The 27,054-nt window shown below is 38.6% G+C and overlaps 1 protein-coding gene across 19 annotated transcripts in view; it reads left to right on the forward strand.

The window, feature by feature from the left end:
- TRDN (triadin) overlaps positions 1–27,054 on the forward strand; it is a 236,903-nt gene that overhangs the window by 114,442 nt on the left and 95,407 nt on the right. For all 19 annotated transcript variants that reach the window (XM_054194837.1, XM_054194845.1, XM_054194850.1 and 16 more), the window contains 4 exons: positions 3,685–3,743; positions 4,590–4,652; positions 23,530–23,565; positions 26,475–26,528. In XM_054194837.1, coding sequence (XP_054050812.1) covers positions 3,685–3,743; positions 4,590–4,652; positions 23,530–23,565; positions 26,475–26,528 — 212 coding nt within the window. The remainder of the gene's footprint in view (positions 1–3,684; positions 3,744–4,589; positions 4,653–23,529; positions 23,566–26,474; positions 26,529–27,054) is intronic.

Genomic DNA, 27,054 nt, shown 5'->3' on the forward strand with positions numbered 1-27,054 from the left:
CCAAGAAAACTATTCTATGCTGCTCCTTTTTTTTTTTTCCCCCAGGAAAAAAAAATTACCTGAATTTCTCATTCAATAGCACATCACTGTTCAAATCCACACTTCTCATGCTCACTGGATTCCTCCTTAAACTACATAAAACTCCACTTTTGTGTAGATTCTACAGAAGAAACTTGACTAAATGCAAAGTCCATTGCTGTCTTGCTGACTGATTCTGTCACTTTTACTCTTCCATCTGCTTATAATCCTATTTCATTCTTATAAATGCATTGCAGGCTTTTGAAGGTGAGGTCTTTTTGTACACATATCACTTACACCCTGTACGTAAAATGGGGTTCAGGACTAGTGCTCCTGGTAAAACTATAGCATTAATTACATTATCAAGAAATAGTAACAATAGCAATAGTTTTTTTAATAGTCAATTGCACTTGAATTCCATATTGTAGTCAACCCTGAATCATCAAAAACACCTTGTGTTTCCTTTTGTAACCCACTGTTCACCCATATTATGATCCCTCTTTATGCAGCTGACCCATGGACATTTGTAGTCCTGTTCCTGTTTCTAGCTAAAAAAATATAAGTACTTTCAATCAACAGATGGGGTACATATTTTACAGTGCAAAAGACCTGTGTAAGTTCCTATTTAATTATTTGTTCTGCCTCTTAATTTAGCTGTGTACATATCTGGAGAAAACCCACTGCATTTACTGCTTCAGAAACGATAGGTTTTGCTGGTGTTAAATATACACTTAATATGCAACAATCTAAATGTGAGACACTCAAATTGAGAGGAAATAAATTTACTCAAGAAATGGGATTGCTTCCTTAAATCGGAAATAGCTCTTTCCATAATATCCATTTACCAAGTCCGTCCTTCTCATTTACATAAACTTTTGTCAGTAGTCGCTGTGAGGGACATCAGTGGGGCCAGATGCAGCTGAGACGTGAATGGAAGCCCTCTGATGTTTTTTCTCAGACTTGACCAAGGGTGCATACCTTGCATTAGTCAGTGCCAGTGGGAAATAGGGGCCACATTCCTTTAATACCTCTATGCAATCGTCCTCTAGAAAATTCATAACGAATCTAGATGTCTCTAGGCTCCCTGGACACTGAATATTGCAACTTGAGAGCTTGATGGAAGAAAATTATGTCAGTGGAATTAATTGGTGGAATGACTTAGCAATAACAACTCTGCAGCCAGGGATGTAGTCTCCTTGTGCTTTAGGTTATTTGCAGTAAAAAATCCTGCTACTAACTGTACATCCTCCATACAAAGCTCCAATTCTCAAAGCTCCATGTCTCAGCTCATGGCTCTCAAGACACATATGGCTCTGAACCTTGCTATGAAACTTGGAGCAGATTTCATACGGCTTCTCTGGGCCCCAGAAGCATGCAAAATGCTACAAATTCAAAGGCAGAAATGGCCTTCGATTAGAGAGAATCTTGTTGGTTGTAAGGACCTTGGGCATACAAATTATTCCTGTGCATCACCTAGCACCAGAAGTATAAGGAAGCAGAAAAATTAATCTAACTGGAAGAGCAGAGCTGTTAACAGCTCCAGCAGAATGCCTCTGTCTGTCTGAGTGCCTCAACTCAGACAAAAATGGAAATCATAGAAGTACCACTAGCACTTCAGTCTCTAGTTACTAGCAGTAAAGGCTACTGGAAGTAAGAATGTTAGAAAGAAGCTTTATTTCTGGCAGTAACTGATAGATTTGATATGTTCAACAGTTTTGGTTCAATCAGGCAGAATGAGCAAACAACTAAACGACATTTTAGAAATTAGAAGAGCTGTACATTGCATTTGGAAATGAAATACTGAAAAGTGATAGGCGGAAGAGGAAAATGGAGCTGTGGAACAGCTTGTGTGTAATCTGAGGCTAAGAGTTTTCTGTTTTGGGGAGGCAGCCATGGTCTGTAGCATGAGTCTCTGGAACACTACATCGAAGAGAGAGAGAGACAACAACAAAAATATTAACTTATACAAGACAATGAAGCTCCAAACAAGCTTGTGGAGGATCAGCACTACTCTGATGCTCTATACGTGCTTAAGAAACCTGAGTGTCATAAAGCACGCTCACGACACAAGGAATTTGTAGCTTGAAGTCCATTACGCTTAGGGTTTCATCAGGGAGAATTAAGCACAAAACACCGGGAGAAACATTCTGTAAAACATATACAAGGATTTTCTGCTTCATTTTGTCTAGACAGTAACAAGGGGAACGCAATGAACAAATCTGTTTAAACAAGAAAGAACTGGAACATGTCAAGAAGATGCTTAACGTTAAACACTATTGTCAGAAAATCAGCAGAAGTATGGTTTGGAGACCCTGAATATTGCCTCCACAACAGGCAAAATAACTTTATTTATGAAATCACCACGGACAGACTGTGGAATTCATGTACTCGATGAAAATAACAATTTTTCTATCAAACCTACGCATATTTTGTTTTGGTTTAGGAAACACGCTGTGCAGTATTTCAATTAATTTTTTTTCATTCCCTGTTTGTATATATTTTTTCATGCAGAAGAAAAGTCTATTGTGGTAGCTAGAGAAGTGAAAAGTAACTTTATTCAATTTTCCTTTATCTTCATGTTAATTTATGCAAGGGATAATAGTATACTTGCGTCTTGGATCTGCTGTCTTCAGAAAATATTCCTACACCTTAAATATTTTTCAAGTAAAGAAAAGACTCTCACTTAAAGGCTTATGGTCCTGTGGTTGTGCCATTTTGTATAGTAATAGAACTTATCCGCATTCATAACAGTAAAACATCACAAAAAGAAAACTATAGTTCTGCTAGCTACATCAACAGACAAAGCCATGCGGCACAAACAGAAGGTAACAAATTTGGCTTTTTGTCGATGAGCAGTTAAAAAAAGCATTTAGATTAGCTGTTCCTGTACTCTTGTATTCTTCCCCATCAAAATGGGGATTCATTTCCCAAAGGAAAAATAAGAATTATATCTTCCTCATTTCCTCTACTGAACTCTCAATTTTCTAATTAATAACATTCATGGAATAAGTAATTAAATTGTTGTAGCTTTTGTAAAATAAGAAAAAAATATCCTTATTCCTACTGTTGTCCAATTAATTGACAAAACAGAGGCAGATGCTTTTAAAAGAACAAGTCATGTTCATTTGTAGATGGTGCTTTAGCTGCAATTCTCCATGAATAACAGAAGTCCTGTAATGACAGTTTCAAAGGTTCAATTCATAAAAAGCGTTATAAAGATATATTATATATGCAGGCTTTTCATGGCATTCTTCACTTATTCCCAAGTACCACTTGCAAGTTTTGCTGCCATTCAGTCAGATTTTATAAAAGAAGCAGAACAGGTGCATGGCTACTGAATCACCACAATAAACTCTTAGTTACACCAGGTTAATGGGCATAATTTCTTGAATTAGTACTTATTTAAGTAATTATCTGGTGTACATACTGCTTCCAGTTCTATCCTTAGCGCCATATTCACTCTCTGAGTATTAAGCTGTATAACTGAGCTGCTGATAGTAAACTCCTGCCTGAGTGACCAGCTTATCAAATCTAGAACCTATTGCAGTCAGTCAAGGATTCCGATCCCAAATATATACATATACATGTGTGTGAGTGAGTGTGTGTGTATATATATATAGATATGTAAAAGCAGTCAGCTGAACTTCTCTTTCCTTTTTTAGAGAGAAAAGAAGAAAAGAAAAAGACTGATGTAAAGAGGGCTTTGACTGAAACAAAGAAGAAAGGTATGGTTTGGGAATGTTTCTTATTGGCCTCATTCAGCTTTTACTCCTGCTCCTGGCTCAGATGTCATTGGTTTTTGTTCGGTTAATCCTATGCTTCTGGCTCTGTATCGTCCTTCTCTTAGTTGCTTAGACGCCATTTGCATGTTACTGCTTCTTCAGTATCTGACGTCCGATGTGTTCAGTGTCTGATATTTTCTAAACCCTTTTTCTGACAAATAAAAAGTCCCGTTTGGTGGTCATCTATGGGCTTGTTAAACAATTTAATGGACTCACGATATATAGCAGGACATAGTGACACTGCCACACACAAAACTTATGGGAGATATCACGCAGTGCATGGTACACCACTTTCTGAACATGGGGTAGATTTATTTATTTATTTTATAGAATCACAACCAAAACTTGCAGTGACAAACCTGCAAAGCCTTGATATCCATATAAATAATATTTTGGATCATTCATTGCCAGGAAGCATCTAAAATCCACTAAGGTCTTGCTTTCATGGGAAAATATTTGTGTCATTCATTATTTTTTAATGATCTCATTGCTACTGGAGCTTTAGCTTAAAGGTACCACATTCATGCACTGATGATTTTTGCCCAGCCTTTGATGAATTATTAAGGGTCCAAATCATCCATAGTTGATGCATACTGATTAATTTTCATTTTCAGCTGATTGCTCTGTGGCTAGTTGGGTGCAAGTGCTATAAAGGAATAATCTGAACTAAACTCCCAAATAAGTCACAGTTTTTTCAGCACGTGCCCACCAGGACTTGGCTGACTGCATATTTGAGTATATGATTCAGAGTTCTAGCATATTAAATTACTTTCTCTAATTAAATCTTAGAAAAAGAAGGGAAAAAAGAGAAAGCTCATGAGAAGACAGCTGTCCCTGAAATTAAAAAAGCAGGTAAGAAATTGAAGTGTCTTTATCTGCAGTAGATATCTGACTATTTAGTGTAAGCATTTTCAGGTTTTAAGCATTTGAGATAGGGGTGTATGTAATTCATTATCACTTAAGAATCCAAGACAGAGTGAGAGACATCATAGTATACTTATATATATGTGTGTGTAAGGTTTTTTCATTATATTATGTATTTATAGTAATTTATGCACATTATATAAATGCATATATGTATTTTTACAAAAACATTAGAAACACTGCTTTCTCTTATACGCTAAATCAATAAAGTGCATAAGTAATTTCAAAGGGTGCATGGCATGGAAAGATTGAATGGAGTGCATAATTTTTTGCACAAATTATTTCACAAATTCAGCTCATTTTAAGTAATAGAAGATCAACATATCAAACCACTTAATGGGGTAGAAAATAGATATTTATCTTTCTGAGACTTTACGCACACACAGCAAATAATTATTTAAAAAGTTAAAAATAAAGTTAGTGAATGTCCTGAACCTAATCGATTGCATTTGATGCTATTTAGCATAAAAAGATAAATTTTTCAAAAAGATTAGAAATTAACATTTGTGTCTTGTCTACACTAAACTTGTTGTAACTTTTCTGTCCCGTTATTTCAGTAAATTTGCAAGTATGTTTAATGCACAAATGCAAACATGTCTCCAGTAAGTGACACAGCCTGTGAAAGTGTCTCATTAAAATCATGTCTCATTAAAATCAAGGAGAAACAAATTGGTCAGTCTAGTGGTTTTGTCATCATCTTAATTCCTAGGAACACTGGTTCTACTTTCTGATTTGTTAGACGCTTTCTATATAACATTCTACAAGCCATCAAGTATTCAGATGAACCTTTCTGTAGACTAGAGTGATGCCTAACACCATGGAGAAAGGTTTAAAATAGGATTGAAAGATTCAGAGCTATAGTTACTATGTCCTCCAGGCAAGCCTTGTGCTCAATTATCTAATCATTCAAATCTGTTGAATTTTATCAAAAGCAGAACGGATATATATCCCATTGTTTACTAACATTGTGGATTACATATGCAAATTTCAATACGCAACTGGCTTCTTTGCCATTGAGTCGTACGTGGTCTGCATAACATCTTTGCCATTGAGTTGTACATGGTCTATTCAAGTGTTTATGGATGGGGAGGAAAATGTTAATTTACGTTTGGTACAATACAAAAATGCACAGAATGACACAGAGTACCTTGGAGTACTATCCCGGTAGCCCCATATTTAAATATGTTCCAGTCTTTTATAGTAGGGAGTGGCACACTGGTGAAGGGATGGGAATGAAAGGGAATACTCTTCTCCAAGTTGAGTTGCATATTTAATTGTATGAACACAGATTTAAAAAGAAAATAAGCTGACAATTCAAATATCTTCTCTAATTTTATTCTGGTTCTAAGCTTGTATTTCACTTGAGAATACAGAATTGTAAAAGATTACATTTTATGGCAGAGCTGCAGCATAAAGTTATTAATATGTTCATCTTCACAAGCCGTTGCTAAATCCAGTGAGTCATCCTACCAATGCTAGAAAGACACAAATTAGACAAACCGAGACATCCGCACATTTCTGTCCCTTTTATTAGCTCCGTAGGTTGCTGCATTTTGAAGAGTTTACTAGCCTTTGTGTAAAACGATGGTAATCCATAATATATTCTAGCTACACATGTTGCTGTTATTCCTCATTCAGCTTGCTCTTTGAATGCATGTGTACTTTCTAGCTTTGATTGGCAGCACCTATTGTTATCCCTAAAAGGTTTTAAGCCTGAAATAATTGCCACATTTGATCAACAGAATAGTAGCGCATAGCCCGGTTTTGAAATGAGGTACCTCAACGTCTGATAGTATTTACATGCTTTGAGCAGACACAGCAAATGAACCTCAGAGCGCTTGAATCAGCAGCGTCGATAAGCATCCACAACCAAGAGTGTAGGAACAGCTTCCAATTTTCTTACCTTTTCCCATTAAAAGGCTAGGCAGAGGCCACTGCATTAAAAACAAATTCCTCGCCCCTGCTTTTCAAATCCTGGCGTTACCTCTGGATGCCTCTGATTTTGTGTCTCATTTTTCTTCCCCCAACCTTTGCAATCCCTGAAGCTGGGGCGTGTGCAGGGCACGCTGCCTCCTCACCACCACCCATGCCCATCCCTGTGCCAGCAGGCAGGTCCTTCTTGCCAGAAGCCAGCTGCCTGGCACCTCGGTCCCACCTCCGCTCCTCTCCCTCGCGTATCTCCTCCCAGAAGACTCACCTCTGGCAGAAGGCCCGTTAACTAGGCTTTCCCCATAGAGGAACGGTGGTGTGTGCAGGCTGTCAGGCACGAGAGAGAGAGAAAGAGAGAGGAGGAGATGCTCCGTAAGCACGAGGTGACAAAACTGCCTCTACAATAATGCTCTGAGAGCAGCGCTTCCCTCTATTCCTCTCCACCTCTCCTCCTCTAACAAGGAATGCTTGTGATTGCAAATAATGAATATTTTTGCTGATTAATATTTTAGATTAGCCCTTATGTCCAGGAGAAAATTTCATCTCTAGGGGTAACAGAATGGAGTTTTTTAATGTTCTCCATTAAGTGCATCCCTGTGATGTATTTATTTGCACGCCAGCTCACTCTTTCTCCATTCCTCTCTTCCTCCATTCCTCTCCCTTTCTCTCTCTCTTTCTGCTGCTGCAGAGGAGCAAGAGTCATCTAATGTGAAACGTTCTCAGTCTTTAGCACAGAGTGAACTGAATGATTCTTAATTAGCTTTTAAAAATGCATTGTAGATAAAACCACATTAATCCTCTGACCTTCAGCTCGTACAAAAACATTGTGTTAATTGTCCTGAAAAATAGATAATTCCATTGTTACAAACTCAGAGGTCTTGCTTAAACAAACATAATTGTCAGACACAAGGGTCTGGCATAGCCACACTTCGAAACATTTTACAAAAATCTATCCAGCGCTATTCTGGATGAAAAAGGAGCTGCATCTCCAAATCTCCAGCAGAGACAAGCCTTTGCCAGGCTCTCCCAAAGCTCCTGGACATTGGGATGCATCAGCTTGGAGGGCTCCAGCCTGCAATCGGACTGAGAAAGGGGTCCCTCTCTGTTAAAGATGTAGCACCCAGCCCTACATGAAAATGAATACGCAGAGATTGGTGTTCTCAGGTACTGATAGTTTACTTGCAGGGTGTTTCCTGATGGTCCCTTTCTCAGAATCTCAAGTCTGGAACTTCTTTGCTCCTTGTATCAGCTTTCCTAAAAACTCATGATGTTCACATGCAGCCTTTGCCTTTAAGTTTGATTGCTGCGAACTCCTTTCCCACTTTGTTTTGGTTCTCACAACAAATAGCATAGGTAATAAATGAGCTTATAAAGCAACGAAAATGTCAGCCTGGATCATCACACCATTTCGTAACTAAAGCTCTGCTCGGCTGTCATTGATGATCTTGCCTTCCCATTATTGCTGCATAATTTCAAATAATAACGGTAATAAAAATACCTAGGTCTTGTGCAGCATTTTTTGACGGTAAGTCTTAGAATCACTTTAGAGGGATAGTCAGTGCCTTTTCCTCCACTTTCCACAAAGGGCAATTCAGGTATAGACATGTCACCCAGGCCAGTTGTCCACTGTACTTCCTCCTTTCAGGTAGCTGTAGAGAGCAATAAGGTCTTCCCTCAGCCTCCTTTTCTCCAGACTAAACAACCCCAGCTCCCTCAGCCGATCCTCATAAGACTTGTTCTCCAGACCCCTCACCAGCTTCGTTGCCCTTCTCTGGACACGCTCCAGCACCTCAGTGTCTTTCTCGTAGTGAGGGGCCCAAAACTGAACACAGTGTTTGAGGTGCAGCCACAAGTGCCAAGTACAGGGGGACGATCACTTCCCTAAGTCCTGCTGACTACACTATTTCTGATACAGGCCAGGATGCTGTTGTCCCTCTTAGCCACCTGGACACACTGCCTGTTCATATTCAGCCAGCTGTCAACCCATACCCCCAGGTCCTTTTCTTCCAGGCAGCTTTTCAGCCACTCTTCCCCAAGCGTTTAGCATTGCATGGGGTTGTTGTGACCCAAGTGCAGGACCCAGCACTTGGCCTTGTTGAACCTCCTACCATTGGCCTCAACCCATCGATCCAGCCTGGCCAGATCCCTCTGTAGAGCCTTCCTACCCTCAATTAGATCAACACTCCCACCCAACTTGGTGTCATCTGCAAACTTGCTGAGGGTGCACTCGATCCCCATGTCGAGATCATTGATAAAGATCTGACTATGATAAAGATATATCTATGACGCATAATACCATGTCATATGTTTCACACCAGGCAGTGTTAGCAGATGAGGGGAGTGGTGATGTCTCTCTAGCTACCAAACTAAATCTTTGCCTCCTGAATAGGAAAAGTCTCTGGGAGTTTAAAATTACAAACACCGAGGTACATTTTAATGATGTCACTGTAACAATCAAGTGAACTCGCTCTGCAGTCATGAAAAAAAAAAAGTTAATCTTAGACGTAAAAATTGAAAACATTGTCTTATGATTGCTACAGAACCAAGTTAACCAGGTTATTCTTACTACCTTGTCACCCAGTGAGATCCCGTAGCTGGGGTGAAAGTCTATGTTTAATCACGCTTTGAAGGAGGGATGTTATAGTATTAGGTAGGCAGAGCCAGAGTGGAGATGATCAAGGAAGAGCAAATAAGACCTACCAGGTCCCAGTGACTTTTTACATTGGCTGACCACAGATACATTTTCATCAACTGTACTTACTTTGCTTTAAATACCAATCTTTGTAATTTGCAAAAAAAGGCAATGATTTAATAGGAAATGGAGGAAAAAGACCATTTTATACACCAACAGTGTGTTCTTTGTTCTTGTGCTCTATACAGATAGGAAGACAAAATCCTCTGATCATTTTTAAATTCCTTATCTGAGCAACAACAAAACAATCCATTTAATTTTGTGTCTTCCTTGGCTCAACCATTCCCCTTGCAGTCTTGATAGGATTCCTTCCGTTACAAGAGAACAACTACTGACACCTGGTGGCCAATTATCTTTTTTTTTTTCATTCTATATGCTTGGGTTTTTGGTTGTTTGTGTTCAAATGTGGCTATTTAAAGAGTTTGCTGGTGAAATGATGAACCTTTTACTTATTTCCCATGCTCCTTATCCTATTGCTGTCATGGTTAGAAAGATGTTAGAACGCCATCCAAATGTGACAATATTCCCAGAAGAAACATTTTGGAACGACAGTACTTTCAGCCCTGCCAGAAAAGTAAAAATAAATTAAAATATACCTTATGACATAAGCTTACACTTAGGAAAAAACGTTCTTGGCATACCCACTGATCTAGAGGAGTAGACGCACACCACACTGCTTGAAACGCTTTGGGTTGATCCATCTGCAATGGATTGAACGCTTCAGCTGGGATCCAAATGTTGACCCCAGATTTTTTCTGATGAGCAAATGGGTTGTGCTTGCACACATTTGTAGGAAGCCATCTCTGTTGCCTCTCAAGAGCAGGGTTTGAAACTCCTCGCTCTGCCCTGCCCACTCCCAGAAGTGTATTTCCAGCTAGGAAATAACTGAAGTGCTGACAGCTTTCAGCAGCCCAGCTTGGGCACTGCCATGTGTCTCATGTTCCCTAATGTGATAGATGTCACACGATAGATGTCAGCAGACGGCAGGGTGATGGGTGCTTTCAGAAGGACCTCAATGCCAGATCTGCAAGGGCCAGTGAGGTACAGAAGCTGGCTCAATTTAGGCTGCTTACAAGGGCAAAATGGAGTCGTGAAGCCAGACCAAGAGAGCCCAAGGTATTTTGAAAGTGGCTGGTCACATACAGAAAACAAAACATGCTTATTCATGAGTTCTCTTGTAGCTTATTGGACAGAATATAAGGAAAAGGCAAAAACTGCAGTGGTAAGCAACTGGGGTGCACGTATGTGGTACTGTGCGTTTTGGATTGTCCAGGCCTGTTTTCAGAGTGGCTGCTGCAACATGTGGAAAGTAGGAGTTTTGAGGGGTAGAACCCCGTCTGACTGTTTCTTTGCTTAATCTTTTTTTGTTAACGAAAAAAAAACACTGTAGTGGGTTGACCCTGGCCAGCAGCTAAACACCCACACAGCTGCTCGCTCACTCCCCACCCACCAACAGCATGGGGGAGAGAACAGGAAGAACAAAAGTGAGAAAACTCGTGGGTCGAGGCAAAGATAGATTAATAAGTGAAAGAAAGAGGAAAAAAACAAGTGATGCAGTGGCAATTGCTCACCACCTTCCACAAGCAGACCAGCGCCCAGACAGTCTAAACAGCGGCCACCCTTCCCCCTGTTCTTCCTCTACCCTCAGTTTTTATTGCTTAGCATGACATTATATGGTAGGGAATATATCTTTGGTGAGTTTGCATCAGCTCTCCCAGCTGTGTCCCTTCCCAACCAATTCACAGCTAGGTGGGGGCAGGCAGAGTGGAAAAAAAAGAAATAGCCAAAACACTGGCGTGTTAACAGTGTTTGAGCCACAAATCCAAAACACAGCTCAATAAAGGCTGCTATGAAGAAAATTAACTCCATCCCAGCCAGATCCAGTACAGGAACCTATAACTCGTATTTATTTGCAGCTAGGTTTAGAGAGATTAGGAGGAGAGTCCAATGTAAAAACTAAGTAACAGAAATAATAAGCAATGAGTTGCCTCATGCAGACAAATGACTGTATAAGAGCAATAATTAAGGGAGTGTGTTATGTGCTGAGAGCAAATTTAGGAACAAATCACATTAAAGTGCACACACAAAAAAAGGAAGATCAAGTTATGGACCTTAGAACTGTGTGATCCTTCTCTAGGATATTATGGGTATTCTTTTGACAGCTTTCTCTGCTAGACTGTTCATCCACATGTACTTTTCTGCAGGCACCATAGCTTGGCTTGCAGTGTGTTTGTACAACCCTTAGGAAAGACCCCTTCTCTGGTCTCATCTTAACTATGATTTTAATCCGTAATAGCATTTTATGAATCAAAACCCATACACCAAAACCTATAAAAAACACCTTGTTTTCCCAGCTGGCTGTCTGGAGCTTCAGGTTTCATCTCCTATACTACAGGCTGATTCATTCCTGACTAATAACTTGCTCATGACACTATTATGCATGTCAGGCCCATCCTGATTTTTTCTTTCCTACTCCTCTTCTCCTGGATCCTATTCATAACTCACCCGCTGTTTCCTGACATTTTTGCTTTAGTGGAGGCTTCTGCTTTCAGACAAAAACTATGCACCCAGCCTTCAGCACTGGTTTTATTTACTAACCCACAGAAATGCTGGATTAGGATTCCTGCACAGTTACCAGCATGTGATGTTATTCACTCTTCTTTCTCTGACACAGACAGGGTTTAGTGGCATCTCTTGACTTTGATAAAAATTTCCTGTTTGTGGGGCTTTGTACAACAAAATCACAGAAAGTGGAGATGGAAATGACCTACTAGGTCACCTAATCCTTCCCTCTGGCAATGCAGGATAATTCCTTACAGAATATCTTCAAATGCTTTATCCGGTTTAGTTTTAAATGTCTGAAGTAACTAGGCCTCCATCAGTTCCCACAGAAGATTATTCTACAACCTAATAGATCTCACAGTTAAAAAGTATTTCATTCTAGTCTGCCTAAATTTTCCCTTGCTTAATTTTATCCCATTACTCAGAGTTATACTCTCTTGTGACACCCAAATATAGTCTTTCTAACCTAAGGGCCCAATTCCCTACTGCCTCATGTGTTATACTGCCACTTACATTTACATCTGGAAAGTCGCTTTAAAACTGACAAGGTGAATGGCAAGTTGAGGTTGATACTTTTTCATACAGCCGTGAAATTATAGACCTTGCAATGGGGAACATGGACTATGGCCGCACATCACCTGTGTACAAGGCACTGGAAAGACTGGAACTCACATGTCGATATGGTGTCCAAATTGGAGAAAGAACAGAAAAGAGTCACTCTGGTTATTTACAAATTAAGGATATTCTTCACATAGAGGAATGAAGGGTTCTATTCATCTCTTTAGAAAAAAGTGACTTTATTATTGTGGGTACTAAGATTCTGGCTACTGTAGCTCCCTTTAATCTAGTAGGAAGAGTTTAACAAGAATGAATGACTGGGAGCTGAAGCTAATTGAATCCGGACTGAAAATGAGGTACATGTTCTTAACACTAAGAGTGATAAACTACCACAGTATAGGGTGGATATTGCTTTCCCTGATGTCTGCAGAAGATGATTGTTTACCTAATGGAAGATACACATCAGCTGAAAAGGTGCCTAGTTGAAATATAGGAGTGCCTGAAAAAAAACTGTCAGACTAGATAACCTGGTGGTGTGTTCTAGCCTTGAACATTATGGAGGTATATCCTCAGAGATACCCATGATAAGTTAAAATAGAATGCAGCGGGGAGAATACAGGAATGCAGCCGGAGACAACTGTCTTGCAGGTTCATTGGAAAAACAGAATGCCTTTCTGCATTATTTTTATAAGCCTTTGTAAACTGAACATGACTGGTAGTCATCCTTTAAGTATTCAGTCTTCCATAGAAAATGTGAAAGCCTGCTTTTCTAATTGGTATTTCCAGAAATCATCAAGAGTCAGATATGGCTGTTTAGTAAAAATCAAATTGTATCTCCTCAAACAACAGCAGAAGAGTAAAACTGGGGTCACAGTGAGGGACAAGCCAAAAAATCCAGCAGGGATGCAAACACAGCAGAAAAGCAATTCCCATGATCACCACGTGACTGGCTGTTAAGGGAGTCTGCTCCTGAAACAAGACAAAAGGCAGCTCAAATATGTCCTACACTGAAATTTTCAAAGCACTCAGTGGACTTTGAATTTATGCTCCATCAACAGCAGTGATCAACAACAAGATTTCAAAGATATTTAGATACCTAAAGATGTAGCACAGCACCTGGTGGGATTTACAAGCATGTCAGAGTAGGCCAGGCACATAATTCTCAGAAAAATTATTTTCTGAGAGAACTGAGCCTCAGTTCTGAGAACCTCTATGACTTTTGAAAAAAGTACACAGGTTGCAAGACTACTGTGGTGTTTCTGAAAATATTGTCCCTTATTGCCTGTTGAAAGAGTTCTTCAGATGGGAAGGGTAACATTATTTACACCAAGACCAAACCAAACACTTACACCCTTCCAGGACATGGTTAGCGTTCAGTGTTCAAGAGCTAGAAATGACATGAAATAAGAAGAGTTAAAGGGTTAGAAACAAGTTTTTCCTGCCTTCCCCTTGTCTCTCCGTCACCTCACAACCAGCTCAACATAAGACTGACTCTCCATTGCGATTGATGTGGCAACTCTGAGGTGGAAGACTGACCTTCTCTTTCCTTTAGTACACATTGGCTTTAGAGGAAACTCTTGTCTCCGTTCCCACCTTTGCCCACCATCATATGTTGTGCAAAGAAAGCTCTACAAGAGAAGAAAGTGAATATTCACTGGCTGAGGTGCCTGCTCTGTCCATGAAATGTTAGGAGCAGATGAATAAGCTTTAAGCACCTTTCAGTGACCCCTTTGCTACCTATTGTGAGTTGAGCACTTTCAAGGCTATGCTGAATATTGCTCAGCCCAGACCTCTTTCTTTGTGTTTGTTCTTTTCCATCTTTGATTGCACAAAGCAGGGAGTAATGTAAGAAAGGCAAATGGGGAATGATGGCGGTAAGATCTGGTTGGCAAAGAATTAGAAATGTCAACCCTTTAATAAATACAGAGAAAAGGGGGGAGGCTTGGGTTTGTACTACAAACTCACTTTTTGATGAGTTGGCAAGAGAATCTTCCTTGAGCAAAGCATAGGAGTCATTTTAGTGTTTGGCAGGCAATCTCTTCTGACAGTGCATTGTCAGTCTTGTAAAGAACTTTTTGGGGAAATGTGATACTAGAAATAATCAAGCTTGAAGGTGATACATATTCAATCTAAGTCCACAAAGGTAACCAAATAATCAGTTTGCCTTTGGACTTTCAGATACGTAGAATGAAGTACCTGTGCTGTGCAAGCAGCTGGGTGGCATAGCTTTAATTAAAGAATCTAATTTATTGCATCAACCCTGTTTATGTTGGTCTGGGGATTAATGCAATGTTTATTTTTCCAGTCACATCCAGAAATAACAGGATTAGAGTATGCCTATCCCTCAAACAACACAAAGTTAATCTTTTTAATGAAGAAAAACAGTTCTGTGCCTTCAAAATAAGATGTACATCTGAGTCAGCAGGTCTGATATTTAGGATAATTATTCTATGCAAAACACCCATGCACAGACACATCAGCCAGACCGCAATGACATACCTACACAGTGCTATCTATTTCCTGCTGTCACTCAATGGGCAAGTCAAAGGCTTGACCCACAGCTAAATAAAGTCATTAGGAATCTTCAGAGTTTGGGATTAGGCTGATTCTCTTTCTTTTCTTTTGCTTTACACTTAAAAAGAAAAAGTAAATTTTCCCTTGACCTTGAAATGAGGTTTTAAAAGCTTTTAATGAACACATATTTGATAAAGACTTTCATGTCACTTATTTGAAAGTATTCTTCAGTCTCTTGGATGCCTTTCCCCCAGGAAGGTTCATAGACCAGAGGTATTCCTGACTTACAATAGGGTATCCTTTACACTTCACTCTTAGTTACAATTGTTTAACCTTTCACTAAATGTTCCCAATGGCCATGCTTATTCTCTTGATCTGTTTTTCAAGAAGCAGAGCCAACTTTGTGGTTTTGCTATACGTAACTCTGAGAGACTAAGTCAGATGAAGTATTATTGAATGTTAGGATAATAAAATGGGAAGATCTTCTTCAGCGGAAGAGCCATACATAGCTGTGGTTATAATTGCATTGATTTTTAGCTTGATTGCAGTAGGTTCTGCATGAGGTTGCTTTCTCATAGATTTTGCTTCACTTACGGGAGTGTAATTAGAGTAGTGTGTCACCTATAAAGATGAATGGATGGACATTGCATTATTCAAAATCTCCCTTTTCTCAGAGTGAGAATGCTGACTGAATCTGTGATCAGAAGTACAAAAAATATCTTCATCCTAGTGATAATGTCTACAGATGCCATCTGTACATCCATCTATCCAACAGAAAGAAAGAAACTGAAATGTGTTGAGAAGTACAGAAAGAGATATTGCAAGGATTCATAGCAGACATACACTTAACAAAGCCTATTCTGACTGTAAGAAGAAATCCTCTTGTGAATCATTCAAAAGGTATTGGTGCTGAGCTTTCTCAAGAAAAACATAGAGAGTACATCCCCCATGCTGTTTCAAGAAAAGGTAAAATATGCTGAAGAAAATTTTCAGCTGTTACAATATTTACACTAATTCAAATGACAGTTTATTCCAGGAAAAGATCTGATTCTTAAATTTTAGGAATTAAGATTATTACCTGAATTTGCTACGCACAAAAAAACCCCATTACTTTTCCCCTAAATGACTGCAGCTTGTGCAATTAACTGCACTTACAGCTTCCTGTGTGTGGATGACTGTGATCTCGCATCATGCTCCAGAGTTTTGCTTTTTTAAACCACTCCTGATGAGTACAGAAGGCAGTGGAACATGTTTCCACCTGCTCTACAGTGGGGGAGACTGAATCCATTTCAGCAATTACAAAGGAGAAAGGAGAAATCACTAATTAGTGGAACCATGAATCACTGGTACAGTTGAAATTGGCCATTCCCAAAGTGCAGGCTGTTCCTTACTACCACTGTAGCTGAATCACTTGTTTGCTCATGTCCTTCTCTACTTGCTTTATTTTTTATTCTATTGAGTGAACTTTTTTAATGATCTTGGGAAATCTGAGGTAACATTTAGTATTTCAGCCATACGCATTACCCCACAACTTTCTGGAAAGCTTTAGGCTTTAGGCTACTACCTACCTGTGATGCTGTGCTGCTCAGGGCTAGCGGACACTCGGTGGCTGCGCAGAATATAGAGCTCCTTTGTAAATGGTGATGGGCATAATCCTGTGAGGAGACAGTGCTGGTGATCAGAAGGGACTTGGAGACACCAAAGAAACTAAGAAATGATCAAAAAGCTTGCTACTGTGAGTGGGGAGGAAACAGAGACAATGGTAAGGAGTGAGGGCACCCTTCACAAAGAGTGGAAGGAAGGGCTTGAATATTTTTCCTGCTTCAATGGAAAATGATCTGTCAAAATTTTAGAGTGCTATCAGTGATTTTCTACTGTAATCAACAGAAGCATGTTAGTTAGCTAGCTAGTTTTTTCATAGTCCTAAATTCCTCAAACCTCTTTACATCCCACGTTGGTTATCAGTACCTTTGGAGAATTGTTCCTTATAGTCCAGTCTCGTGTCGCCTGAGGAAACTTGATTTTAACTTACAGAAGCTCCACTTCCTCCCATTTTCACCTAGCAATAGTAACAGCATCTGCAGTTTCCCCTCACTTCATGTCCTACAGCCTGGAGAGATTTAAACGTAAAACCTGTAATGTAGGATTCAAGACTTAACTGGCCTCAGACAATAATTTTCCCTGTTATTCCCAAGTTATTCTCAAAGGAAGCTAGCTAAACTCTGGTCTGGGAGTTTACTGCTGTCACCAAATGGGTCAAGGAACAGCTCTGAAGCAGCAGTGGCACAGTACCTTGCCTTTCCTTGTGTACATCTTCACCCTCACGGGTGCAGTGAGATGCCTTTCTTATGCTCACCAAGAAATGATATTTTGGAAAGCCAAGAGGAGTTTTTGTCAGCAGTTGTCACAGAGCATATGGCAATATCATTCTCAGTGATTAAGTCAGGGAACAAAATCAAATGTTGGTCCAAACACAGAATTTTCCATGTGGGAGAAATGTTGGTATTTTTGAACAGCTCTTCTGTGCCAATGTCAAATTTTAGGAGTTTGGGAAAGTATGTTAAAAAGTGAATCTTACATTAGTATGAGCAGTTTTGATAGACCCTTCCTAGAGTTTAAGCCCACTGAAAAGAAACGATATTGTTTTAATTCCCTGTAATATGAAATTTTAAAAATCTTAATTGTAAAATGGAGACATTACAATAGAAAGCGTAGGCACTGTGATAAAATGCCCCTATACATGGGCATCTGCTGTTTCAGAAGTGACTGAAAGCAAAATAAAAAATACTCCCAAAAGCTTTGAGATGTGGTAAGATGACAATTGCTTCATTAATGCCATACAATTAGTGTAAAATTACCAAAAATAGCATAAATTAAAAAGCAACTGAGTAACAAATTCTTAAAGACAGTTCGGAATTGAACACTTCTCAGAACATTGGAATATTAGTTGAAATGAATACTATTTTGTGGAAATAAGTTTTAAGAACACCGAGTAAATGAAAAAAGAAACACTATACCACAATATATTTCAATAGGAGGTTTGAAAATGCTTGTTTAATTACTATATGTTCAATAGCAGTTCATTTTTCATAATGCTCAGCTATCTGGGGTGTCTTGCTTTTTTACCACTGTAAATCACATTAACTGCAAATCTTGCTACTTAATAAATTGGTTTTAAATTCTGGTACATCTGCCAGTTTGGGAGCAGACTGTACTGAGACTGGTCTCTAGGCGACTTTAATTATGTTTTTCATTCACATGATGGAAACTCTCAGGCATCAGATGCCACCTGCTATCGTTTTTATTTCCACTCTTGTGAACTCTTGCTCAGGGCAGCAAAGGGAACATTAACTGTCGTACTTGTAAGGTGCATTGTTTTAAAAGCTCTGCTGTTGTATTACATTTGCAAAGCCAGAACCAAGCTCCGAAAGCATGCTCTCAAATTGTGCCTTGGTCAGTGATAACAGCAAGCAGCTTTTTTTTTCTTCTGGAGAACCAGCACAGTTTTGACTTTACAACATGGAAAATATCATTTCAGTTTTCATCACAGTTCTCTCTCATTCTTGAAGTTTCTGTTCATTTTTCTGCCCTCTTCTCTTTTTCTTCTGCTACTTTTAATTACAATATTATTTGAATACCTAAGTCAAAATATATGGTAAGAGCCAAGCAATGATGCAAGATTTCTGTAAGTCATCTTAGAAACATTCTTCTTTGAGTCAGTTGGTAGACCTCTGGTCACGTTGTGTGAGGCATCTTCATCACACAACTTATTTTTTGTGGGTCTATGTAGATCATTAGCAAATCAGTGGGGTTTGATTAAGTCCATTCTAGTATGTGATCATCAGCTAAAAGATAGAGAAGGCAGATGGTCAGTGCTAGCTGAGGTTTAGGATGAGAATTCCTCCTTTAGTAACTGCTTAACATTTTAAATTTCTCTTTAGTTTTTGATTCAGTGAATCATGTCTTTCAGAGGCATCTAGTAATTCTGTAGGGTCTTGGTGCTTAGTGTAGATCAGCCAGTATGGAGGAATCCTTGCATTCTTAGGATTCTTAGCCTTAGCTATTGGGTTACACAATGTTTGATTTGGATATTAGCTACTGTTCAGCTCGGATACTGTGGTAGCCAACTAATGCTGAAATTAGTTTCTGTTTGTAAGTTTGATATTATTGTCACGTTCTTTGGTAAGCTTCCAAAGAGAAAGGTTGTTTCAGATAAAACATATAAAATACTGCTTCCAATAGTAAAAGTGGGTTTTGGCAGCTATTTTAAACCAGGCATCATTAACAGAGCTAACGATATATTGTCTCTGAAATATTCATTTATCTAAACAACAATTTTAATTTAAGATTTTTTTATACACCGATGTATATTTGAGTGGCAGATTTCTAGGAAGAAAAAGCACAGAGAAACCTTTCAAGAAAGTACAATTTGAGACCTATTTATTTCCCAGAACTTCTTTTTTTTGTATAAAAATTATAGGTTGTATGGAGCTGCTAAAGATCTGCTGTTCTCAAATGTACAATGTACACTGTATTATAAATCCATTGCTGAAACAAGTGTAAAAGTTTTGTGAACCCCAGAATTCTAGGTCTAGAACTCACCTCAGAGCAATGTTTGAAATATTCCATTTTGGAAGTTTGTTTAAACTCAAACAACCACACTCTCTACTAGAGCGCTGGGGCATCCTTGTCTAATGGCTTATTACCAACCTCCTAGGGACTCGCTGGCATGAAAGGCACTATATAAGCTTAGAGGGATTTTTTTTCCTTGCCCCATGTGTAGTTTAGATGTCATTTGCAGTTACTGTGTACTGCTAGTTTACTTCAAAAGAATGCTGATCGAGGCCTGAGGAAAAGATCGAGCTATGTGCTAAAAGGAGGCGAAAGAATAAAGCACCGCTTTGCTGTTTCACTAAGATACATCTGTGCTGGCTGCCAGATGCGCATTTCTAGTTTGAATTCAAAATTGATCCTTTTAGCCTGTACAGATAAGAACAAAGTCAGATCATGTTTGTTTAAATATTTAGTGTTTTTTAATAAAGTAATAAAAAAAAGTTTTACTGTACTTTAATCTTTTTCAAGAGTGAGTAAAAGAAAAACCTGTTCATTCACCTGGGACGATGGGAGCCTGTACAAAAAGCAATGCTTGCTTTTTGAGAGTACAGTCCAGAATACAATTGTCTACATATCTCCTTAGAATAGCTGTAAAAAGAAAAGGGTGCTTCACAGTCCTCCACAGCTGACGAATGATTTTGTTAGCTATGGTGCTTAGCCTGTTGAAGCCTGTTGCAGGTGCTTTCAAAAAAGCCCATGGCTTCTACACTTCTACCTTTAAGAAGACCTGAATATCAAATGTGTCCTCAGCAACTTCTGAAAAATAGACTGCTTCAGTTTGGGGAACAAATTACCAGAATCATCATATTTCGAAGTTTTATCTCCTATAGTAAGTCTGCTAAAGTTTTTTTAATTGCTTTATGTTGTTCTAAAAGTGGGGTTTTTCTTGAAAATAAAATGCATTCCCTGGATATCAACTAATTCCGTCACCAATAGCAAGGACAGTCACAGTGCTTTTGACCATGCTGCCGGTCAAGGCTGCTAGAGTACCCAGGCTGATGTTCATGTGTTATATGGGTCCTAATGAAGTAACATGGCTTCCAGGAAGTGTGGGTGTCATTCTCATGCCATCCACTTGCCTTTTCTGTCACCAGACTTCAGATGTAAAGTTTTAAAGAGAAAATAGCCTAAAGGTCTGGAGATGACACTTCCTAGGCTGATGTTTTTAGGATAATGTTCATATGTTGCCTAGCACAGGCGTTTGAAAAAATTTAATTTCTTCTGAAAATTCCTCTTCTTAACTAACCTGAAAAAACAGACCCACTGAGAGGCCAGAGAGCTTGTTGTTATTTTTAAGAAAAAAACATCATGGATATAAAAACCTGTTGTACTGTAAGTTGTGTTCGCCAACCACACTCCCATAGTATAAAAGTTAAACCCTAGAACTGAACAAAACAAAAAATGAATGAGGGAAAATGCTCAATGACTTTAATTACATTAATAGTAATTGTTCAATTCATTTTTGGTATTATAATCCTTTGAGTTGTTTAGTTATGTGCTATTTGTGCCTTACAGCAGGTAACTACATTTAAGGACTTCAGAAATCCTGATCAATTTTCCCACCTTCTGTAAGATCTACCGATTGTTCGATTCTTTGTACTTGGGTCATTTATTTCATTCAAGTGAGGTCATTTATTTCATTCAAGTGCGAGGTGCCTAGATGTAAATACTATATACCTTCCAAGGATCCTCCATGGTTCAAGATCCTAAAAAACCTCCTCTGGACAATTTTCTGTAAATCATTCCAGCCTAGTTGCATAAGTATGGCTTTAGAAATCAAACTTTAGGCACCTTGGCTTGAAAAGAATAGCCTAAGAGTACAAATATTTACATTTTCATATCATCGTGTGTTATTGGAATCAGCTATGGGTAATTCTTCTGCTCTAAAAAACCAAGCCAAAACAAAACTACACCAAACCCCTCAAATTATAAGATTTTCTTACTGGAAAAATTGTCCAGATATTTACTCAGACTTTACTACATGTTATGTGTTTCAGATTATGGAAAAACACTTTGGTTCTTTTAACATAAATTATGGCTTTAAAATATACTAAAGTATGTTGTCCTAATAAATGGTGACTTCTATTAAAAAAGGAAAGAAATAACTTGAGGGCTTTATTTAGATCCAGTCTGTTATTGTAAATGATGCTGCCAATTTATTTATTTTTTTATAACCTCCAGCAACAGAAGATTATTGTGATAAATGATTCATTTCCCTGCAATATACACTCTTTAAAATTTCCATATCTGGCAACTAATAGGCACTTCTTGAAGGCTTCAATAGGTGCCTTAGCCAGATAACGTGGCTGAAAGCTGCCTCATGATTAATTTCATCTAAATGTGGTAATTATCATACTTTGAAGTAATGCCTGCAAAAAAACATGCTTTCACAGAGAGTTAGTGGAAGCAGAGGATTAACCTAGAAACATTTCTGTTCAGAGCAGCATGTCACCCAAATAGAAATGTATTTTCCCCTGAATTTTTCAAGACTTGTTATTAGACTACTTGGCAGTCATTTGCATTACCTTATCTCATATCAACTTTTTTACAGCAATTTAGAGAGCAACAGAAACTCAAGTAACTTTGTATTATTATCAGTAATGGGATAGTCTTGGTTTTGCAAGCTACTTATTTTGGCAGCTTCTGCCCTGAAGTATTTCTTGCATTAGTGTTTAAGTGCACAATTAGTTTATCATTCATATATGTTGTGGACATAAGCGTTATCCTGCCAATATTCTAGACACACTATAGATTCTTAGAGAGGATGTTCATTTCCCCATGGGTACGCGGTGGAGTAACTTCCATCACTACTCTGTGCATCTCTCTGATTCCTGTCTCACAGGACCTCCATGAACCATTTATTACTTGCACAGCTGAGACTAGTGAAAAAGGTACATAAGGCCCCAAGTATGGTTATAAAAATGGCTGCTTTTTGTACCCAGATAAAAGCCCTAAGGTAGAATAACACCATAAATTATAATGGAGAGAGAAGCTATCACTGAGTATTTCTGCCCACTTACACCTGTTTAGTAAAGATTCCAAATCTTCTCTCAGCCATCAGAAAAAAGTCCTACAAAAAAGTGGCCTGAAAATGCCACCTTAACTGTGAGACTGAACAGTCTCATCTCTGGTAGGCTGCCTGGCCATGCTGTATTTTGGTATAGCTGAGTTATCGTAACTTTATTTAAATCAACCAGGGGTGGATTTTGCCTATGCTTATGTGTAGGACTGACTGAGTTTCTTCAGGTTCATAAGCTATTCCACATTGGCTCAATTTTAGTAAGAGTCATCCATATGCTCTTTTTCACATAAATGAGAGAAATTCATTAGCTTGAACTTTAATTGAACATTGGGAAAAGTTTGGAGAAGCAGGGATCTTTTCTTCAGGCTGGACTGGAGGGATGGCTCGGATTCACTCTCTCCTCTCTTTAGCTGTAAATCTTCCATTTGTTTTGGCATGTGGGAAATATGTGGCAGCTGGAGTTTTGGCAAGGTGTTACTTGGAGCCTTGCAAACTAGGCCTCAGTGGTATGATTGTCAACAATTGTAGGAAGACAATGCCTTTCATTACATGGCTCTATTCTTAGGCTCTTAGCACATCTTCTCGTGCACTTCTGCAACCCAGCAATGTGCACATGGTGAGCTACCATGGCTCAGCTAGTACATGTAAGCCATGTTAACTCAATCACATGTCAAATTTCACATATTACAATATTGAAATTTAACAAAAATGTTCACGTTCACACAGATTTTGTTGCATTTACACTTCAGGTTAAATTAATGCAACTCTGCCATGGATCAGAAGCCACTGCATCATTCAAATGAACTTTCCAGCAAATAAGTGTTTCACCACTAAAGCACACACTACAGTTTTCTATCTACCTATGTCCTTCCTAACTATGTTTTTACGCATATGTGGTTTTTTTTATCTTACAGAGAAAAAAGAAGCTGCTGTGTCCAAAGAACTCAAAAGTAAGAAACTACTGTACCATAGGTTATGATCTCTTTTATATGTCATGTAGTTTCAAATGGCATGTTTCAATAATCCAAAGTAATAGTTATTGAATTGTTGAAAATACAAAGAAAGTAGCTACACCATTTGTAATTGAAAAATAGTATGTTTAGACTTCATCTGCCTCCTACATTCTAAATCCATTCTTACCCTACTTCTAATTCCACACTTCTCTTGGTGACTGACAGTTTTGCCTTCCCCTCTTTTCTATCACAGTTTTCAAAACCAAAGGCTTCATGGGGAAGGAAATGTCAAATGAGGTCTCAGCTGAACATGTTCTCAGTGGCAGCAAGTTTGGTAAATGAACTGAGAAGACTGAGCGTCCAACATGCTGAGGACCATCAAGTTTATCTTCACAAAAGGGAATCAAGGGCCTTGTCTATCTAGCTACCTCAGATTCAGACAGAGAGACTTCAGAGGCTGAAGAGAGGCAGGGGCGGGGCTCTTCTGCATAAATAACCAAAAAATGCTCTGAGAACATGGTATCATTAACAAGGGAACTCTTACACCTTTGTTTTCTACAAATTTGCAAGCATCAGTACCTCAACACAATAAGGATAGCACGACAGTTTCACTGGTCAGACTTCATCTGCTCAGATCCCTGTTCTGAAAGTACAGTATGTAAGAAAAATTAGGAAAGCTCCAGAGTTTTGAAATCTCATTCAAATTCATAATTAAAGAATGCACTGACTCCTGTCTCCATATGTGATCTTTCCTGTATGGCAGAAGAATCCCCTGCCATCCTCAGTTTTGCATGAATTTATTAAAACACCACTTTTGGCAATCAAGAAAAGCTTATACATTGGTTTCCTACCCAAATTCTGCAGAAACATTGAACAAAAGGTTCAATGGACTTAGTCTGCAAGTAATGTCCTGTTAGCGAACTAACTGCCTGTTTGCAAGCAGGTCTTAAAGGATCTATTGATCTGGGACATGATCCCTCTCATGGGAGAACTCCCCAGCAGCTGTCACAGCAAAACTTCCCAGCTCCATCACAAGAGTGAAATTTTTAGGGTGAAATTTTCAGCAGAGTCATTAGCACTGAAATAATTTGTGAATTACAAACTAAAAAGAGCATGCTTCCAAAAAAATAAGTTTAAAACATTTGACACTTTTGTTTCAATGCTGCTTAAAAGATAAATAAATAAATAAATTTCAGAAGTTTTTACTCAAAACTTTTTTCCTCAATTAAAATTATTGTAGTTGCTCAGAAATGAAATATTTCAAATGAAAATAAAAATCTTGGTAGAACAAAAAGAATCCTAACTTAATTTGTTTTCACAGATGTTACCAAAAAAAGAATAAAAAAGAGAAAGTCTTGCTGGCATGTAAGCTCTAACTGAGAGCTCAGAAGGGAATAAATGCAGGAGTTACAGAGTTTTGTATTAAGTCCATCTTGTCACTTGTAGACTGTGTTGTAGCTCCTGCTTCTTTGCCAGGAACAGGCACTCAGGAAAGTAATACTAAGGAATCTCTTCAAGATCTTCTATATATTTCCCTGAAGGAGGGGTGAGCACCTCAAGTAATTACAGTGTTGTGATAATAACTAAGTTAGGATATAATTATCTGCTGCAGACTTTTAAATGGATGGAAACAAAACAATCCCACACATGCAAACTATATTTTGTTTTCATTCTGTTTCACATCTGATGCATCTTTTATGAACTTCTGAAAAGACTGGAGGGGAAGAACTCAAAATTACATTCCTGATTTAGCCATATTCTTTTTCTTTGTAATAACACAATGACAGATGTGAAGGATTAACTAACATTTTTTTGGCATTCTGTAATTCAGATTGTGATTAAAATGATTAATTATTTCCTCTCACAATATGGGAATGTGAATTTTAAGTTAGAGGATCTTCTAGTTGATATAAAAAAATCCATTATGAAAGTCAGTGGAGTTTAGCTTATGGATATTTGTTAAATTATTGTAGTTCAAGTACAGTCTGTTTTAGTAGATTCTGAGGATAAAAATGATTAACTGAACACTGGTAAAGAGTAAATACATCCAGTAAGCTAGTTGGGTTCTTCTGTCCAAGGTTGAGATTCTCCAAGTCTGCTTGGAGACACATATACATTTCTGTCATTTGGACCTTCATTCTGCAAGGAAATGTCCTACCTCAGCAAAGAGAGGATAGTGCAAATGTTTCATGGAAAGACCAAGAACAGAAGAACTACAGTTAAGCAGCCTGAGAGGGCCCGATTCTCTGCTAGGAGAACCCAGCAGTTGATCTTTCAAATGCAGGATCAAGCATGAAGTTGTTCTAATGCTCCTCCATTCCTCAGGATGGAGAGAGAGTCCTGGTGTAGCCGTGCCTGTGAATGTACTTTGCAGAAGTAGCCCACTTTCGCTTTTTCTCATCAGGGAGGTTCATATTAGGGGAAAGGATGCCACCCTGAATAACTGTGGGATCCCAAGAGGCACCACTGATGAATTCACAGATACTCACCAGCTGCTGTAGGCTGGCTCAGGACCTTCAGCTCTCATAGCTGCAAGATCTAATGCAGAGGCTCCCAGCCCATAGCTGCTGCCTGAGCGGTGAGCCCGTGCCTGAACCCCTAGATACCTGCTTTGCTCTGCTTTGCCAATAGATATTGGATTATTAGACACAAAAAAAAGCTAGAAGTAGTGGTTCAGTGCCTAACAGCAAGAGTTTACTAGCCCTTCAGCTGGCTATTTTGTTGATGCCTTTGAGTTTATTGAAGGCAACTCAGCTCTTTTCTCTTTGGATAATCTTTGTCTAACTGTTCAGTGAAAAAATTGCCACAGGCTGTACCTCATTGGAAGCCTTTCCTTAGATTTCTGTTTATTTTTAAGATAAAACACTTTGTAGTAATTGATTTAATTTTTTCTCTTTTTTTTTAAGAGCCAGCAAAAGCTCCTGCAGCCAACCCAGCTAACAAAAAAACAGCAGCGCCAGGTAAAGGAATAAAATGTTCACATTCAGTGTATTTCTTGTATTCTTGAACCAGTTCGTTGCATCATAGCACCATCTGCTGGATTATATAAAAGTCGGTGGTTTGCGGGTTTTTTTTGTCCGTTTGTTCTAAATTATTGTGATAATTTATATGTGCAATCTTTGTTAAGAAAAAAAGCATTTTGCATTGATCTCTAACATTATGGTTGCTTCTTGTCCTCTCATGGCAGGTATGAGGTGGCATAGTGGGCCATTCTGCAGGGTTTGAGACCAAAAAATGAATGTGAATCTAAACACTGATTTAAAAAGCAATATTTACAGAAATGAGTTTCCATGTGAAGCTGTATTCGAGCACTTCAAGAAGGGGATCTGATTTTTCAAAGTGCTAGTCTCACAGTATGTTCTACAAAGATGAAGCTCTTTCTTAGATAAGCATAAATATGCACCGAAAAGACAACTAAACCTTTTTAAAGCAAAATAATGGCACAAATTAATATTTGAATTCAGATTGTATTGTAAAAATCCACCA

The sequence above is a fragment of the Rissa tridactyla genome, chromosome 3, assembly GCF_028500815.1.
Source record: "Rissa tridactyla isolate bRisTri1 chromosome 3, bRisTri1.patW.cur.20221130, whole genome shotgun sequence".
NCBI classification, from domain to species: domain Eukaryota; kingdom Metazoa; phylum Chordata; class Aves; order Charadriiformes; family Laridae; genus Rissa; species Rissa tridactyla.